Source organism: Anopheles cruzii, chromosome 3, assembly GCF_943734635.1.
Source record: "Anopheles cruzii chromosome 3, idAnoCruzAS_RS32_06, whole genome shotgun sequence".
NCBI lineage: Eukaryota > Metazoa > Arthropoda > Insecta > Diptera > Culicidae > Anopheles > Anopheles cruzii.
In genome coordinates, this window is record NC_069145.1 from 49991089 (window position 1) to 50010080 (window position 18992).

The window sequence follows — 18992 nt, forward strand, 5'->3', positions numbered from 1 at the left end:
ATATTTGGAATGTGCAAAAGATTAATCTTTCGCTAACCCATTTATTTCAAAGCATCCGCTACTCAGGAATGTATTGTGAAGTTTGTGGCAATCAATCTAAGAACAAGTATGAAAAAGTAACATGAACTGTTGTTAAACGTGTGAAGCAGATACGGAACCTGAAGAGGTATTATAAGTGCAAGAAAGCTCAAGTTTTTTAAACAATGGAACTCAAAATGTTTATACTGTTGTTTGTAGGTAAGTTGAAAGAGCATGTACATAAATTATTATTGTAACAAAACATCTATGAATAATAAACGGCTAGTGGTGTAATCTTTGATAATAACTTATAGACCAATCCTCTTGAAATGATGGTTAAAATGTTTAGGGTACCTTTTCTATATACTATTAAGATCACTTTACCATTGCCGCACAAATGTTTTTGTGCCATCGAAGATATTTCGAAAGTCTGTCATACACTGGATGTCCACATTGTTGGAATACAGAAGGATACAGAATGTACAGGTGAAGAAATGAATCTATCAATAAGGATGTAATATTCTTGACCCAAAGGGACAATAACGTCTTCTTGAAACATCTTGAACAAATAAGGATGCACAGACACAGATTCAAGTTTTTTAGACGCGCAAAAGGATAGGTACATTTTCAGGAGATGGTTTCTGAGGTCTGCACTCCAGAATGTCCTTTTTGCACAAATATTGCGTCCGCTTTTGCTGTAGGCAATCCGTATTGAAGCCAGTCTACTTGTTATCCGTTATTATTATTATTTTGCATCGAACCGCTGCGCCAAGCAGGTGATGTTGACCCCTCTGAGTAGATGTTGTGCTCTGTGTAGGTCCTGACTTTGAGCAGACTCGATTATTGTTTTATTGTTATTATGGTTGATCGGACAGAGCCGTATTTAGCACCAACTTAAACCACTGTCGATTGTTGTTGACGATCAACTAATTCGTTAACTATGTTCGTCCGTCGGGGGACACTCATGTGGCTTTTTTATGTCTCTTGGCTCAAATTTGAACGTCCAATCAGCAGGTCAGCGAGTGCAAAATTGATCAATCTGCAACTATTATTGTTACTTATGTCGTATAGACTGTGGAGGCCAGTTTATTGGCGGCTCCTTGCCCACTTTGGCGATGATGTGTCCCCCAAAACATTTGTAGATCGTAGTTGGCGGCAGTTGTTAAGCTTTTTTCGAAGAATGGCATGCAAATGGTTCTCCACTTCGGTTTTATAATTCGAAGATTCGTTTAAAAGGGTTATCTTGTAGAATTTACAAAAAAGCGTACGACGCATAGCCTTTGGTTAACGAACCTGAAGTTTATTTCGAGTCGACTTTACTCGCGGACCTACGACGAAGCCGGTTTCGAGAGGCTGCAGGTTCCGAGTTTCTTGTAGTGCTATGAGGTGCATTTGTTACCTGGCCAGGGTTTCACCGAAATGCCTCTAATACACGGGTCTTCTCAGACTGCATACTTTCCATGAGCCTAATTTCTCTGTCATGAGAAATTACCCTAAAGCTAGGGCCAAACGAAGCGTAAAACCTAGCATAAAAGCAATGTGTAATGCCAAATCGTTTACGTCAAAAAGTGTATACATCCGCGGAGTCGTAAAACTAAGCGTAAAACCGAGCGTAAACATTGTTTGCAAACGCTTTGTTTACAAACAGAGGATAATGTAAGTTCCTATTTGTGATGTTTCTATTAAATGTAAAAATGATTCTAAAGAAACAGAAAAAATATTCAGAAATCAACTTACCTCTTCGATTTCTATTTTCTCGGGCCAAAAACACGAATGTAAACTCGTTGACATTTCGGTATAAACTTTTTTGTATTTTAAGCCTGCCACACGAAGCGTAAACGATTTGGCATTACATATTGCTTTTACGCTAGCTTAGGGAGTTAAGACCAGACCCTAAGGAGACCAGCGGGCTAATCTAAGCCAAGTTTACCAAGTTTATCCAAGATTTCAAAGATTTCCGTCAATCGCTATGCCTCAAGAGTGTATACAGCCCGATTTGTATACAGTGACCGATTGGCCTTCAGCTACTAGGTATCAAATCTCGTACATGATTATGCTTAAATCTTTCGACTCTATCGAGCCCGACTCTAATCTATCGACTCGAGATGGTCAACACCTAGTAAACTTCAATTCACAGGCCGCGATTTGTGCTGAGCATCAGAATAAGGAATGCAACGCGGATTGCTCTATAACCTGTCCTGTTCCGAGTTAGCAACTTCACTGGTTTGTGGTCTGTTGTGGGTCGGTTTTCGGTTCGGAACACTGTATCAAAAGTTAAATGCTATTGAAATATTAGTAGAAAGACATTTTCACACAAAGTTGTATATGAATAGTTATTAGTCACAATAAATGATTTTTTATGATCTTTTCTTTCAGCTCGCTTCAGTGTTTCTTTTTCAGTCGAAGTTCATTTTGAATCGCCGGATACTGGCTTTTTTCTAAAGCACTCTCCGCGCCAAAACACGCTTTTATCGACAGCAACGACAGTTTCGTCGAACAGTAAGGCGCGTTTAATGAACGATTCAATTCTTTCGATTGATCGTTTTACGGTAGTACAAACAAGTCAACCTGTCTCAATCCGGGCAAGCTACGGACCGTTTTCTACAAAACAAACAGTGCCAGCTCGGTACATCGTACCCGACGTACTTGAAACCATCAATGCTGATTCTGGTTTACAAAACGCTACAATTTCCTTAATAGACCTGCAGCAATCCAATCCTCATTTAGACATTTCGGCACACGTTGTGAAGAATATAATCGTCCGTGACTCGCCTGTGTTACGAGTGCTATTTCACGCTGGGGCTGATCCGAGGGGACATCTTCAACGACAAAAAATATGCGTTCTTCTACACGCGTCCATGGGCAACAAAGCACCGTTGAAAGGACGCTGTATGCCAGAAGGGGAAGATGGAGTTTGTGTGGCAGAAGTGGTGATCCCTGCAAATTGGTGGCCGCCTATGCCTTCGCCTGATATAGATGGTCGCTACCCTGTCGTTACGCCGCCGAAGAGTCCTCAGCGCGTGGTGCAAGTTTCTTATAGCGTATTTGAGCCGCCTGTACGCAATCCCGAGCTTTGCGAACCAAAAGTACAAATCCAACCTCTAACACCGTTCGCAAAGATTCCACTTTTACAATCTCATCTACCGTATAAAGAACTGCGCGCTGATGATACCCTTACAATGATGGTTCCACAACAACCATTGTATCCTTTATCAAAAATACACGTACCAGTATTCCTGCATCCCGAACCAGAGCAAAGCATTGCAGTATTTATAGTTAGGTTAGTACATCTGATTTGTTGTTTGTAGATTTGGAGGAAAAATTTGGCGTTATACGGAAAACTTTGTCCTTTCCTCCAGAGCTCGCGTTAAGGCTGGAATGCGTATACTTGGCGCAACTGCATCGTCTGATGAATGGAACGTGTCAGTCGAAAAAGAAAACACTAAGCACACAGTAGCTCGAGTAACTGCTTTCCGTAAGGATCAAGATCCGGACAGTCCAGTAGGCATGGTGCGAACAGGTGACAATCGGTGAGTAACAATCATCAAAAGCTGAAACAAACCCTCCAACCATATAACTTCTTTTTTTTTAGGGCGTTGGAAGTATTTTCCTGGATGCTAGAAGTTGCCAATGATACCAAAGAACATTTAGATGGTGGAAGAATTATATGGTCCGTTAGCTACGTACACGATGGTCCAAAGATAAAGGATCTCTCGGCAGAATCGATAGCCACCACGAGTACAGCAGCACACGAAGAAGGCAAAAAGAAAATCGTTGCAAAACTTGATATACAAAAAGATGATATACAAGCAGTATTGCCTATTGCAAAGGTAATTGTTCTCGCATTATTTAGGATTTTTCAACAGCTTTACTCCGTGTATGAGAGGGGTTTACATAACACTTTTGGTCAGTGTATGTTTGTATTAGACTATTAGGTGGTAATGGACGTCGATCTTTGCCTCTGGTTTCATCTTCCAGGGGTTGTAGGCCAGCAATCTTTTTTTACTACTAAGTTTTGTGGTTGTTGGTGGTTGTTATTGTTACGCATCAGTATACAGACTGCGGCTATTGATGTCGACCGCAGCCTGCAGCCTGCATACTCAACAAGTCACCAAAACTTACTGATAGGACGGCTCTCCACAGACAGACTCAGTTTTTGATGGGCTTCTTCAACGTTTTTGAACGAACGAACTAAATCGCGCATTCTGCTTGTAGATCACTGTGGGCGTTCCTCCTTTCTGAAGTTGAACAAATTCAATTCCTTCGGTGAATTGCATCAGCGTTTATAAGATGATGAGCTTCAGATTTTCTTCAGTGCGTCCATGCATGTGAAGGCACGGTCCTTGTGAAGAGGCGGCGGTCATGGTATAGACTACTTTGGTTGTGGCAGCAGAAACGACTTTTGTCGTTTCCAGCAGTTTGGTTAGAATAAATCGTTCGGGAACGGAATGTTCATCGAGTTGCATTTATCTACTAAACTTGGACCTTCCCTGTTGTGTTTGCAACATTAAGGTAGCTTCAAAAATGTTGAGCGGCGAAAGCAAAACAAGAAGTAAACCGTCTGTTTTAATACGAACATAGTATTATCTGTTCCATAACAATGCATTTCCCGTTTGAAACTCTTGAATTACCTAGTTACAATATTGATTTGAACTCAGTCCATGGGAAGGAAACCCGGGACCAGCGCAGCTGGTCATGGGTTCGATTTCCGATACCGGCTTGCCAGCAGGGTTGATACGGGGCCAACAACCCCGCCCGTAAAACACACCGTTACAGAAAGCAACAGAGATTAGCATTGTCTCTGGTGCAGGCCAAGACCGCCCAGTGGTTGTTGCCGGATAAGAAATATTAACTAAATCCTTGTAACTGCCAGAAAAGCTTCACTTCCCGGGTCATCATAACACATACTAACCCTTTCCCAAGGCTTGTGTTGCGCGAAGAGACCCTACCGTAGTTGGGGGTAATCTGGCTATATTGCGTAGTTTGGTGAGACATCTTTCTCTAGGTTGGCAGAGCCCTAGCATCTCCGTCATGGCGATTCGGAAAGCAACACTCCACGACTACCCATTTTATTATGTTTAATACTTGTTGCTATGGTAATAATGGTTTTCGGTTTGAGATTTAATGAAAAATTACGAAATAAGAATAAAAATATGAATATGATGAAAAATAATTTCTATTGAGCAAAACTGGGCGGATCCATGATAACGGACCCATAATAAAGATAATATAAACATTCCCCCTTATTTTAGATAAACATTTGTTTTCATGCTATGTTCACAGAATTGGGAGCTTATGAATACTGCGGTTCTTACCGGAAGGCAGGTGTCCCAAGCAATGAAAGTATTTATTGTGTCACAAGCCGGCAAAGTGGCAGATGTAACATTACAAAGTTCTTGTCTGGTGGAAGACGAAAGTGTCATCAAGGTAAATGCAAATATGGGATAGTATAGTATCAACTACAGTAACACCATTCATTATTAAATTCTATTACGTAGGTATCTTCATCATGTAGTTCTGTATATGTGGATGGTTCAGAAATTGGAGGTTCGTCAAACGCATCGGTAGTGGTCAAATACGGTACGTACACCGGTCTTGCACGATTTACTGTTTGGATGCCGGAATTTCCGCTGGAAGTATCTGTCGCTGACTTTCGACTATCTCAAATTAAAAATTGGAAGATTCCAGATGATCATATCACGTAAGCAAGAGTTCAACCTTTATTCATTTGGTTTTTTTATTGCACGTAACACTAACGAGAGTAGATAAAATAGTGGATACAAAATGAAACGTGAACACGTCGTCACCAAAGTCAAAAGAGTCGTAGTTGGCATTCAATCCACTCCATAACGGATGGCAGTAAGACATGCCCAAGAATCCAAACAGAGTGCCGGAGCATGTAGGGGTCCCAGATGCGTAGATATATTGAACAAGATACACTACCAAAAGCATCACCGTGTCAACGCTTGTTCGGCGCTTACGGCTCAAAAGCCCTATAGAAGCTACGGTACGGACGGAAATGCCGTGCGGAGTATCGCGTATGGTAGAAACGCATATGACGTGAACTTCCGCTTCCATCCCATTTGAGACGATTATTATGAAGAGCAGAATTTTTTAAATCTTAGAACAACGGACCGGGTCGTATTCATGAGACCAGAGTTAAGTCTTCAGATAACACATACACACTCCATTATAGAAAGAGCAACTCAACAACAGACTATTTTTATCAACTAATCGATTTTTTACATTTTAATTATCGATTTCAATAAATGTGAAACAAATCTATTAGGATTGATCAGTTATTTTAATTATAAACTTTTTGTTTATTTTTCAGAATGAACAGTAAAACTAAGCGTCGTAAAAAACGTGCATATAATGGCGGTTGGGAACATCATGTTGATGACTTTGCGAACGGCCCAGACCGTAGCACATGTCGGGCAAGATATCAACAAAGTCAAGTAGAAGTTTACGCAAGATTTCTTGCAGTTGATCAAGATTCTGGACGTGTGAGCTATTTGATTTCTCGTCGCACTGGTCTGCGGGTAACAGATCTTGTTCAGCCGCTACTTCGAGTTGCAGATCCGAAAATTGCCACACTTCGTGGGCGAACGCTTCAAGGACGAGCAATGGGTCGCACTGATGTTCAGGTAAGGTTTACAATAAAAAACATCCATTCAACATAGTTCTGCTCAAGCAGTAGACATCCGTTGAATTTGTTTACCATAGCGCTATCTGATGTCAGGGTCGAAAGTGAGATGAAAGCAACAGAAAACTGAGTTAGATGAAAGTCATAACTAAACGTAGTGGAAACTTGTAAAGAAATGTATTGCACAATCAAACTGTGCCACATCCCTGTGGCCTGCTTTAATTATTTTTCTTAAAATGTCTACTGACGGTCTTCTAAGTGAAATTGATTTAACAGCTTTTTAGTTACTCAAAAATTTGGGTAAAACTAGGGCTAGGGCAGAGATGAGTGTTATAGTAGTGTTATAATTACACATTCGCTGGAGGGATGGAGGGCGGTTGTGATGCCGAATAGCAACAACAACAAACACACTTTTCCGTCGTTGCATAGTTCACTTAATTCTAGTTTAGTTCTAATTAACCTTTCTAGTAACCAGTGGGCTTCAATATTAACAATTCAATCATCCTTTTTCCGGTGCCCAGGTCCTTTCTCCTATTAATGGCAGAGTAATAGGAGCACGAGAGGTTCGAGTCGGTAGTGATAAAGTTACAATAACAAAACTTCTAGTGAAGGTAGTCTCCGGATTACAACTCTCAATCTCAAGTGACCCCTCTATCGAAAATGGCTACATAGCGGAAACTTCCGTCACACGAAAACTGACTGCCCAGTATCAAGAAGGCTTGCTGGACATTGATTTAGAATTTTCAGATGGTTCGAAAACACCATTAAGGTAGGTACCATGGCTTCGATAGGGCTTCGATGGCTGGCTACGTTCGATTTCTAATGTTTTATTTCTGCTTTTGTAATTACTTGTTTTTTTCTCAACAATAGGGATATTTCAGTGGATGACTACTTTCTGTTAGTTGAAAGCCTCGACACTGAAGTGGTTGCCTTTGCCCCAATGCTCGCGTCTCACCATCCACGAGTAATTGCGGTCGGCGAAGGCAATGGTAATTTACTTAGAGTAACTTTGCTGCTATCAGAAGAGTGTCGTTTGCGACGTAATTTGCCGGTGTCTAAACAGGTACATTTACAAACAATCTGTCCTTGATTGAATTTATAGTCATGCTGTATACAACTAATTTCAGGGAATAAAGGCTTCCTTTGGTCCTCTCGTTAGTGCGCTGGCATCGGTGCAAGTTGACTTTAGCGGTTTAGATATAAGCTCCCGGCCAGATACGGTTCAGAACGATGGTATCATCGGTAGAGATCGTGTCAAATCTGGCAATGAACTAAATGATTTAGAGGAAATCTTAATCGGTATACCAATAAAACACAACAGTAGACATGGTATAGAAGCTGCATTGCAACCCTCGAAGCAGTATAACCGTGGAAACATTATCGTACCTGGAGGAAGCCTTGGAAAAGGTGGAAGCTTGACTTCTAATAAAAGCATAGTGCATGATGATGCGACTACCCTTGAAATTGGAATGTATGTCGTATTAACGGTGTTTTGTCTGGCGATTGCCGTGTTTGTGGTGTCCTGTGTTGTGTACGCATCAAAATATCGTCCAGTTACAATTGATGTAAATGGGGAAGCTAGCATTCATGATGCTATGGGTAATGCTAGTGTATCCGATGTTGGAAAAGGGAGTGAATCCTGCGCTACAAATGTCCATGATTGGGTATGGCTGGGACGAGCAACAATGGATCGATCGAACGCGGAAAGCGCTTTGGAATCGGGTAACTACAGAGGTATGTAATGCAGGCAGCAGTCATATGAGTTTCAAGAATTCATATTCATTCTGATTTTTCTTATATTTTAGACTCGAGAATGCATATTATAAGTAATCCGATGAATTCAAAATATGGAGATGCAGATGCAAGTATCATACACGCAAATAGCTTTGATAATCCCAATCACGTACAATTGCCACCCTCGGCCAATATACTTACACATAATGTGCGTGTGATAAATGGTTTGTTTGGTAAAGGGGAAACTTTTATGCCAATCAATTCGTCTACTTATAACAAAAGAGACCGTCATAATGATTCTATAGTGTAAGACATGTTCTGAAAATGTGTTTTTCGTGAATGTCGCGTGATTAACATAACACGATACCTTGTGTATTTTTAGAGAAGAAGCGCCCCCACTTCCTCCACATGCAACAACAGCTCTGGTAGACCGTTCTGAATATCGTCCACCAGTTCCACCACACCGCAATGCAAATAATTCTATCAATATCACTAACAGGGTAAGATATGCTGTAAGGTAGCGAATGGTCATGCAATATTAAAAACGGTTTATTTGTGTGCGGGCAGCAATTTCCATTTGACACAGTTATGCAGTCTGAAATTAAAAAGCGAAATCAAATACGCCACGAAGGACGAAACAACGGTACACGGATGAGCGATAAAAATGGCTCAGTAACGAATCCGGCATATGAAATACGAATGCCAAATGCATTATTGGTGGAACGGCACAATCTCAGGCATACGCAGCACAAAATTAATGCAGCGCTTTTCAGTAACGGAGGACAAGAGCAGCTTAAACATCAGTCCCATCGAGTGGCAATGCTGGCTTCAAACAGTTCACCAAACTCGTTTGAAAACATGGGTTTTTCTGTCGTTTCCGCCCCTCACTCGTCGATTGCTGATAGAAGAGAGCAGCGAAGGCTTGGAAAAGATTTACACATGGCAGAGCGCTTAGTTAATCAACAAAATGATCAACAAACAGCATTTAAATTTGACACAATTAAACACCAAGTTCCGGCCGATAATCAACAAGCTCTACCATATAGTAAAAGTTCATCATCTCCATGTCGAAATGCGACAAAAAAACACGAAGTAATTGTTGCTGCTAAGGAACAAAGTATCCAGGAAGGCAAGAACAACTACAGCGACACATCCCAGTGCAATGATGAGTCCTCAAGCAATCAAAACAAATGCCACACTTCATTTGATGATAATGGTGGCTTTGTTACACCATCCAGCGACCGTCGTTACGCAAGCAATCGGGTACGGGGCATAATTCAAAGAGGAAACTCCGCATCAGCCGCGCCAACAAACGGTTCAGAAATGGCGAATGAGGTAATTAGAAAACCTTCCGTGGTAGGAAATCCTATGTTTTCCAGCACGCCTGATAGTGAATTGGGCCCTGGAGAGAGCCTAGGCTTGGATGATCTCGATATGGACTATGAACAAATTATGCACTACTTCGATAACCTGAAAGTAAGTTAATTCTACTGACAGATTTTATGATTTAATGAATCTGGATGAATGTTTTTTTGTATAACGTCTCGTTTTACACCATAGGAATCGAACGCCTGAGTGCAGGAGATCATTGCAAAGATTCGCGAAATCCTCTCCACGTTTCAAAAGCAATACCGAAACGTGTCAAAGTCGCTCAATGCCAGCCCATCATTCATCCCTGGCATAAGCGATCCAAATTTTGAGAAGTTTTTCGAACATCTAAGTGAATCTTACGCATAGTACTACTGAAGCATCATTCATAACCATCACGATTAGCATTTTTATCAAGGAGCAACAAGGTAATCGTAAACATACAACTACCAGTGATTTTCGTTTTGCTTAAAACCTTTTTAAAAATTATTCTTTCATAAGTGCCATATGAGCCTATGTGGCATTGTGTTAAGAACATTAAACAGCTTCCCATATGGCGAGTATAAATGCCAGCCAATTAACGTACTATTTAAACTATTATTTCTTAAAATTAATAGAAATGCAGTATGAACATTTAGACCGTCTCTGTGGCACCGATTAATCATTGCAATGCAGACGTTTGTTTGAAGCCTGATATGGTATTCACTTGAATGTGAAATGAACGGGAATAGAATGAAGCATTCTTTAAGATACAAAAACAACATTGAATTATAATTAGTCATGTTTATTAATGTAAACATATCGTCCACTATAGTACATTTTATGTATTAGTTTTGTGATCTCACGTTATATCATACTCGATTTGTTCTCGCCATGTCAGCCACGATAATATACTTAATTTATTCGTTTACTTCTTGTGATTGAAAAACATTTTCCTGCTGTGTTGGATTTCATTTGAGTAATAATTAACTGATAATTACGGACAAGTGTTAATTTCTAATAATATCTGCCAAATATCACTTTGCACTGACCAAACAAATACACACAAAATTTAAATGGAATGCTGAAACATCATTACACAATTTTCATTAGTTTCATACAAATTCAAGTAATAGGACGCATAAGCTCATTGTTAGCTAAACATTTATTGCTTTCATAAAACAATAAAAAAAAAACAATACGTAATGAAGTCATGAACGTGAATGATAAGATAAAGGGCCCAATTTATGCGTTGCTTGGTTCGTTGCGTCAATAAACGTTATAGTTTTCTTTCCGCTTACGACACTACGACCCGTGTTGCATATAATCACAAAGTTTTGTACTTTTCGTATAGATTAATTTGCATACGGCCATTATCAAAATTATCAACCAATATATTAGGATGTTACCCACATACTCACGGATGAATTTCAAATATGGCATTTTTCATGGATAATAGTAAGGTCTGTGTAAACACTAAAAGGTCTTATAACCAGCAAGCTTGACACAAAAACAAAGGCACAACTATTTAAAAGCTTCTGCAACGAGCTCCATACTGATGAGCGAAACCGAGTATCACTAGCAGCACAAGTTTAGATTGTCGTATTTTGCGAATTCCGTTTCCTGTTTTAAAAGATTGGCTTTTTACAATTCGATGCAATTCATTAAATGACTCAAACTGGGGTACATTAGTTTTACGTTGTCGGCGTGCAAATGCTTCTATTGTGGATCTAGTTCTAGTGAACCGGAACATGTTTGAACAAAACATACAGATAATTGGACAAAATATACCCAGAAATCTATTTTTAAGCGGGAAACAATTTACTGGGATCGTTAAAACATTGTAATGGAATATTCGCTTGTTTATATTTTATACTTCTGTCTTGTCACTGATTATATTTTCGTTCAATGTTTCCCAAGTTTTTTTTTTTCGAACATCACTTTCAATCGAAGCGGAGTGATGATGAATGTGGTAGTTCCTGCTGCAGTTAATGTGAATATTCCCACAGAAAAACGTTCGCTTCAGTCGCATTTTTTCTGAGTTCTGCAATTTCTCGTCTAGGATCAACTTTTCTTTTCTAAAGTAATCATAAAAAGTCGTGCGTAGGTACCTTTCTTCATTTTGTAACAGTTCTAATGAGAATTAGTTAACTACCATTTCCGACAACCTCTCAGACGGCCACTATTTTCAAAGAGTGGTACGGATCACTTTTAAACACTTTAAATGAATGCAATGTGATGACAATGCAAGCCAAGACGATGGAACAATGTTATCTGTCGTGTCAAATCACAGTTGAAAGAAGATCACAGTTAAGAGTCGTTTAATGGTGGAAAGATTTTTCTTTTATATTTCCATCGTTTGTTCTGTAATAAGTTAGCTAAGTGAAATAAGATTAGGAGTCGTATTGATAGCATCCCTAGTCTTTGCTGCGCCTAGTTTTTGTTAATATACTTTACTTCTACATAGGCTTAAATGGAGCATGTGTTTAGGAATAACATAGTGGCTGAACTATGTTGTGGTTTTCAGATTCGCTAATTTGTAAATCATATACGAGGATATCAACATGTATTGAGCAGGGATGATTTTCTTGTTGAGTTTTGTTATGAAATGGTTTATTTTGAAGAACGGTAACATCGATTTCGTTTTTTGCGTCCCTTTAATGTCCATTTCGCTGCTTAATAGTTTTTTGTTTGAATATTGAAATTGATCATTAAATTCCATGGTTATTGGTCTCTAAAAGACTTTTGTCGCTCTAGATAAACTTTGCACAGTCAAAAACATTGTTTGATATTTTACAATAGTCACCATTGTCGGTTTCTCACATTTGATGATTTCGTCATAGTCCGATTCTAGTTTTAAAATTTATTAAACTATTTAACATGAACTATAAAGTATTCAACGATTTCAACTTCTAAGCGGTAATAGAAACACTCGAATGGTTTGCTTTGTATTATCTTATACACGGATATACGATGTAAAATATACGATAAGTCAAGGAATAGTAAAATGGACAGTTAAAAGTAAAATTACACAATTGCCACAAAATTCTTGATAAGATTTGTAAATTTGTTTTCCTTGAAGTAACGATACATACAACAATAATTCGCAAAGATTTTGCAACTTTCTCGTGAATTCTACAGTTTTGTTGGAGCTCGGAATAAAAAAATCAATATTTGGTTGAAAACTATTGTTAAATACTTAAGTATTAAGCTATGAGGTCGTATGATTTACAATATGCAATTATAAAAATATATACAAAAGTATTTGTTCTATTGTTTGATTTACAGTTATAATGTTTGTAAATTGTATTGTATTGATTTGGCTAAAATTTCATCTGAGGGATATACATTGCATGTGCTATTTTCGTTCAATCTGTAAGCTTAGTAGAAAAAAGTCGTAAGCACTGATTTGAAAAATTTTCACAAAGCTCACCAAGTCTTAATTTTTTTTAGAGACTAATTGGCTTTAAGATTTACTTATTTGTAAATCTGAAATGGGCTAAAGCCTAAGTCTGTCGTGTAGATCTTGGTGTGTGTTATATTGTTGATTGTTCTTATGATTTTGATAACGGAGTCATAGGGGACAAAAGTTATATTTTTATAATTATTTCTGTTCTTTGCTATTACTGCTGTTCTGCTAGTTTGCTTAAATAATTTTCAATGTTTTATTTGAGCTTAGGTTTGGTTTGTCCGTGTGGTTCTCTCAAAAACTGTTTGTGTACTTCAACAATTTTAATCAAAAGTACGTTGAGTGTGATTTTATTTAAAAATGTATTCTGTCCTTAAGAAACATGAAAAATATCAATTGAAAAGTTTTATTGCAACAGTGCTGCGGTCTTAATATGATATGTCTACGGCTATTTGCACAAGGTTTGATGAAGCTCTTGCGAATCAGCGATTGAAAATGTTGCCATGCTATAAACGCAATGGTAATCGACAATTAGCCCAATGCCCCGATTTTAGTTTAGATTTATGCCCACTAATGCTCGCAATCAACACGGAAAACCTCTAGCTAAAATACCAAAAACTGAATGACTAGCAGAATTGTATATTATTTAAAAATGAGCTTGAATATACATATGAAATATGCTATTTTAATACTAAAAAGAACAAATGAAACCAAATCAGTAACTAAGGCTTAACTAGTATCCGCTCTTATAGGTGACCCTGTCTTCAAATCTAACAGCTTTTGCTCCCTGAAAATAGCTACAATTACGGCCACGAAGAAAAATACTCATATACCACCAGGACTTATTACCAATAGTGTGCTAATATTTTGTTTGAACTGATATAAATTAAATTAACGTAAGAGTTATGAATGTTGTAAAAACGTTAATGCTGCAAACGTAAAAGGATAATTATAGCATATATGAGGATAAACAGTGACTGTTTTCATAATATGAACACGTCATAGATTGATTGGATGACATGTGTAAATGTGTGCTAATATGTGCATTTGTTATGTTCCGCAGAGCACTTGGTACTTTGTATACAAGCATTATTAAGTATGATAAACTTCCTGAGTATGAAAAGTGATTATGAAGCACCTCGTTTCATCTGTAAAGGCTGAAAAATTAATAATGATTTTTGTTTCAAAATGTAAAAGATAAAAGTATCAATTGTAGTACTCCAAATGGAAAGTGTCATTATTAGTCGATGTAGATCACGAAGAGGCATACCTGTACTTCCTGAACATCTTATAAACATCTGTCTTATGTTGTTGCATTAAGAACATATTAAACAAAACATTTGAATGAAAATGAAGGTAGTTAGACATAAATCAATATAGTTTGTAAATCACACAGACTAAAATAGAAACAACCCGCAACAAAGATCAACAACACATGCCATTTACAACTACATTTACTGTATGCGTCAAATCAACAGACGGAATGAATAGTAATAATTGTTACAGAAGTGTTACTTTTTTAAAATGGTGATGAGAAAAATACTCAAATCTATTACCACTACAAAATTGCTAACATTGCGCTACAAAGATCTGAAGAAATTTATCATCATAGGGAAAACACATCACCGAATGTAATGGAGACCCAAGAAAAATACAGCAAAGAAGGTCTAATAAAAAAGTAACTGAGAAAAATAATTTACGTATACTAAAATAAACTATAGCAATCATTTTTTTGTGATATTTATTTTATTAGCTTTTATTCTGATCTAAAAGAAATAGTTTAGAGCTGCAGAGTTGTCCTCTTCAATGTGTGGAAAAAATTCAAATTTGTAGACAGAATCAATCCATGTTCCATATGCCACGTATCATGTTCTATGAACAACGTATGTGTAAGTAGTTGTATAGAAGGAAATTTTCGGAGATTCACTACATCAAATGCGCCATGTATTCTACAGAATGTCAACGTTCATTTGGCCTTCAAATTCAATAGTTTTAATTACTTTATTTTGAATGCTAAACTGCGGATGGGAATTACTAAATTTTTTTTGTTCGTTAGTACGAAATCATGTATCTAAGTAAAACCTTTACATTAGTTTGCATTCTTTTGAAGTCGTTGGTATATTTTACACAGTTTCTACTTTGAAGCAGTTTATTTATTTTTATTTTTATTTTTTATCTGTACTAAAAGCTGTAAAACACATAAATACGTTATTTTGTTAAGTTCATTCTAGGCAAGCTAGTTAATGCATGTTAGTTTATGTTTTTATTGTGTTACAACATTACAAATTCAACTAATACAAATAAAAGTCATATTCACAGTCATATTCCAGAAAAGTTGATTCAAATGAGGTATCGCAGAACATAAATGAATATTTTTAAAGTTGGATGACATTATTTCTACCATTGTGCTTGTTTTTTTGTTACGTTGGTAACCATTTCTGAAGTAGAATTGAAACAACAATATTCAAATTATTTTTTTATTCTTTATGTGGGAATTAAATTATCGAATTTTGTTTTCTATGTAGCGTGTGTTAGCAGCATCTACTCCGGCAAAAGGGAGGCTCTCTTATTGGACGTTTCTAATATTCCATGACCTCCCAATATGCTAGTTATATATGCTACCACACTAGTTACCTTCACGAACGATATTGGCAGATAACTTATAGCTGAGCTTCCGTAATTCAACATTGTTGTAGCTTTCTTTCAAATATTCGTTAGAGCACTCGTTATTTATATTATTCTCATGACGACCTCGGCAATATGGTTCTCCACTCAGTTCTATAAAAAAATCGAGGGCTGATGAGTTTAAATATTAGTGTTTCAAGAAAAACACTACAACTAACACCTGATATGCACCTTCGAGTTAAACTGAATAAACCGATGCCTTCCATAACATAGCCGCAACACGCAACACCACAGACTAACCACACTAATGCGGTTGATTTGAACTCATGCAACTTAAAGTATTGCAAATTTTATCATATTTTTAACACACCTTGTACGTTGGGTACATGTATCAACAATTTCGATTGTTAAAGTTAAATCGTGGAAACTCATACCATTCTATATTCTTGCAAAGTTCATTGGTTAACGTAACCGTTTTTACCAGTTTTACCTTACTTTATAATGTAATCATTGTTTGCTTTTATTCGCAAATATTTGGAAGCTTTTATAAAAGTTAGTTTAAGTCGTAGGGACATTATAAATCAAAGAAACTACTTTTATGTTTTGTATGAAGTCATGTACACAATAACAATAAACATCCAATAAATGTTAAGAGGATATAAATGTTCTGATGCCGTTACCACCGACGTTACGTTAAGCACGAAGGGAGCAAATTTGACCAACTTGAATTTCAGCTTTGCTTGATATGTTATAAAGAATGCTGTAACTTTTGCTATTTGTCACATTAGCACGACAGATTTCCTCCACTCGCAAAGTATGACCATTATGTACAACAATCTCTGGCAGTGTGTTAGATTCGCATTACTATAACTTTTCAATGTAACTATTCAGTTCTGCCCAATTATGAGTTTTGATATATGTATGTATGAATAGAAGGATAAAACATGTTATGAACGCCACTAAGAAACCAGCAAAGCGTTACGAACTCAACAATGTGCTTGAAACGAAGGTATTGTTAAGCTATTGATAATGCTTGGAAGCTAAATTACAGAAGTTTTAAATTAATGACAATGAATATAGAAGAGCCTAATGCACCTGTCGCGGGAAATAGTATTCGGCCATTATATAAATGAAACGTTCACATCCACAATCACATATAATGGATTATCCATAAATATATTAGCGAATTACACATGCCAAAAATAACAAGAAAACAATAAACAGAAATCTGCTTGTACTTTTAGTGTTTGTTTTTCTTACAAATTACGGCTATTATCTTATGGCTAATTGGTTAAACAATTAGTATGTGGTTTTAAATTTCACAGGTAAGATAATTAAGGTAATCAATACGTAACTGGAAACCAATTGGTGATGTATTTTGGATTGGGATTGGGGTATTGAAACATTTGGACAAACATCGGTTCATGTTATTCCTTGAATGATTGTTCTCTCATTTGTATAGCTTATCTACATGAAATTTTGAAAAGTATTTATGAGTTGATATTGTTCCTATACTTCATATTTATCGACATTCAACATAATTTGATGACACAAAAAAGCACAAATTTTGACTAGAGACCATGTGAAATCTGGCTATAAACATTCTTCTATAACAGACATTTAAATTTGAACTAGCACATCAAATGCACAACGACGAGAAGAAATAAGTAAAGGCTGTAGAACTTGTCTATAGAAAAACAAAACTCCACACTAGCTGTGGCCAATTATGTTCGAAGCCAGTTAAGGACATAAACGGTAGCCTTCGCTATCGCGAACACAACTACAACTCATTAATTATTTGTTATTATTAGAACGAATCCTTATTAAGCACCAACGTAAAGTTTTACACTTAAGTTGATGCATTGTCAGGGCTCAAACCGTCGTCTTTCGCTTAGAAACCGATGAATCGGTGAGGTGCAGAAGGATGATAAGCCAAACGCGCAAAAGTGTTCAAAAAGTATCGCGACATTTGAATTTCCGCGGGCTACGTATATTCGATTTCATTTTTTTTTTTATAGCGTTGAATAGCTACTCATGTCATTCACTTATGGTGCCATGTTCACCCATTTTGAGCAATCAGTCAATTTTTAACAGCTGTTTTTCCTCAATGCCACGTGTCATAACATATAATTTAAATTGATTTAAGCCGAAATATTTTCATTTCAATCATTTTGATACCTTAGAGTTATTAAATAGCTGCAATCCCAATGTGGAATATCTTTGTACCCTTATGTAACCAAGCATTTATTTATAATAAAAATCCAATTGAAAAAAACAGCTGTTTTGCTTCGATGTGTTTTCGCTCATCGTTGGTTTTTGTCTACTCCAAAAAATTGAGGGCAAAGAGTTTTTTTCAAATTTTGTGTTAGAAACGAAATTAAGAGCGCGAACGCATTCGAAGTTTTGACTGTGGCTTATAGTGAAGCTATTAGGCACCAAAGCAGCGTTTATCGGTGGTTCAAAATGTTCACAGGTTCACACTCCACTCCTTAGCCTCTTGTTTTGACTCGGGATCACGGTGATAGACCCAAGTCTCATCCATAGTGATGAGCCGACACACAAAATCCACTTTATCATTTCGACAAAGCTCTGAATGTGGCCGAGAAAGTTGCATTCGAATGCATTTTGGTTCCACGGTTAGCAAATGAGGTACTCATTGAAACCCAATACTTCAGTCAAAATATTTCAGGTGTTTTAGTTTTTTTACGTCCTTGACGTGGATCGTCTTCAAGGCTTCCATTAGAATAATACTGCTCAGCGGCTATGCGTTCGCTACGAAGTAATCTGCCTTCGGAGAGAAAAAGAAAAACAGTATTACAACATTCGATTCCCATGATGACATTAACCCGAATAAAAGAGCCTTTCAAATTATTGTTTTACAGTAACAGTAGCGGAAAACATTCCAAACAGTGAAGAGTTGAATTTCTCTTCCAATTGTCAATTTAGACTGACCAAGACTGATGTTTGTATTTCCTGTTTCGTTTAATCGAAGTTGACTTGACCATAACTATAAAAACAAAATTGGTTTTGAATACTTTTGAATATTTTATTTGAACAAAAAAAATGCTACCAGTTTCAGAATGTGATCAAATAACAAACACGCAGATGTGATCAATAACAACGCCAACGCAGATGCAGTTTAGAATTTTCGACCAGAGACAAAAACACAGAGAACACAGAGCAAAGGATTTGAGTGCAGTCTAGGAATTTTGC

The 18992-nt window shown here is 37.2% G+C and overlaps 1 protein-coding gene across 1 annotated transcript; it reads left to right on the forward strand.

The window, feature by feature from the left end:
• Positions 1-215: 215 nt before the first annotated feature.
• On the forward strand, positions 216-9973 carry LOC128270533 (transmembrane protein 132D). The gene is made up of 14 exons (XM_053007941.1): positions 216-237; positions 2395-3298; positions 3378-3548; positions 3611-3848; positions 5302-5445; positions 5517-5719; positions 6353-6665; positions 7186-7433; positions 7535-7727; positions 7792-8398; positions 8470-8704; positions 8781-8898; positions 8966-9874; positions 9959-9973. The coding sequence occupies exons 1-14, from the start codon at positions 216-218 to the stop codon at positions 9971-9973; spliced, it is 4320 nt and encodes a 1439-aa protein (XP_052863901.1).
• The last annotated feature ends 9019 nt before the right edge of the window (positions 9974-18992 follow it).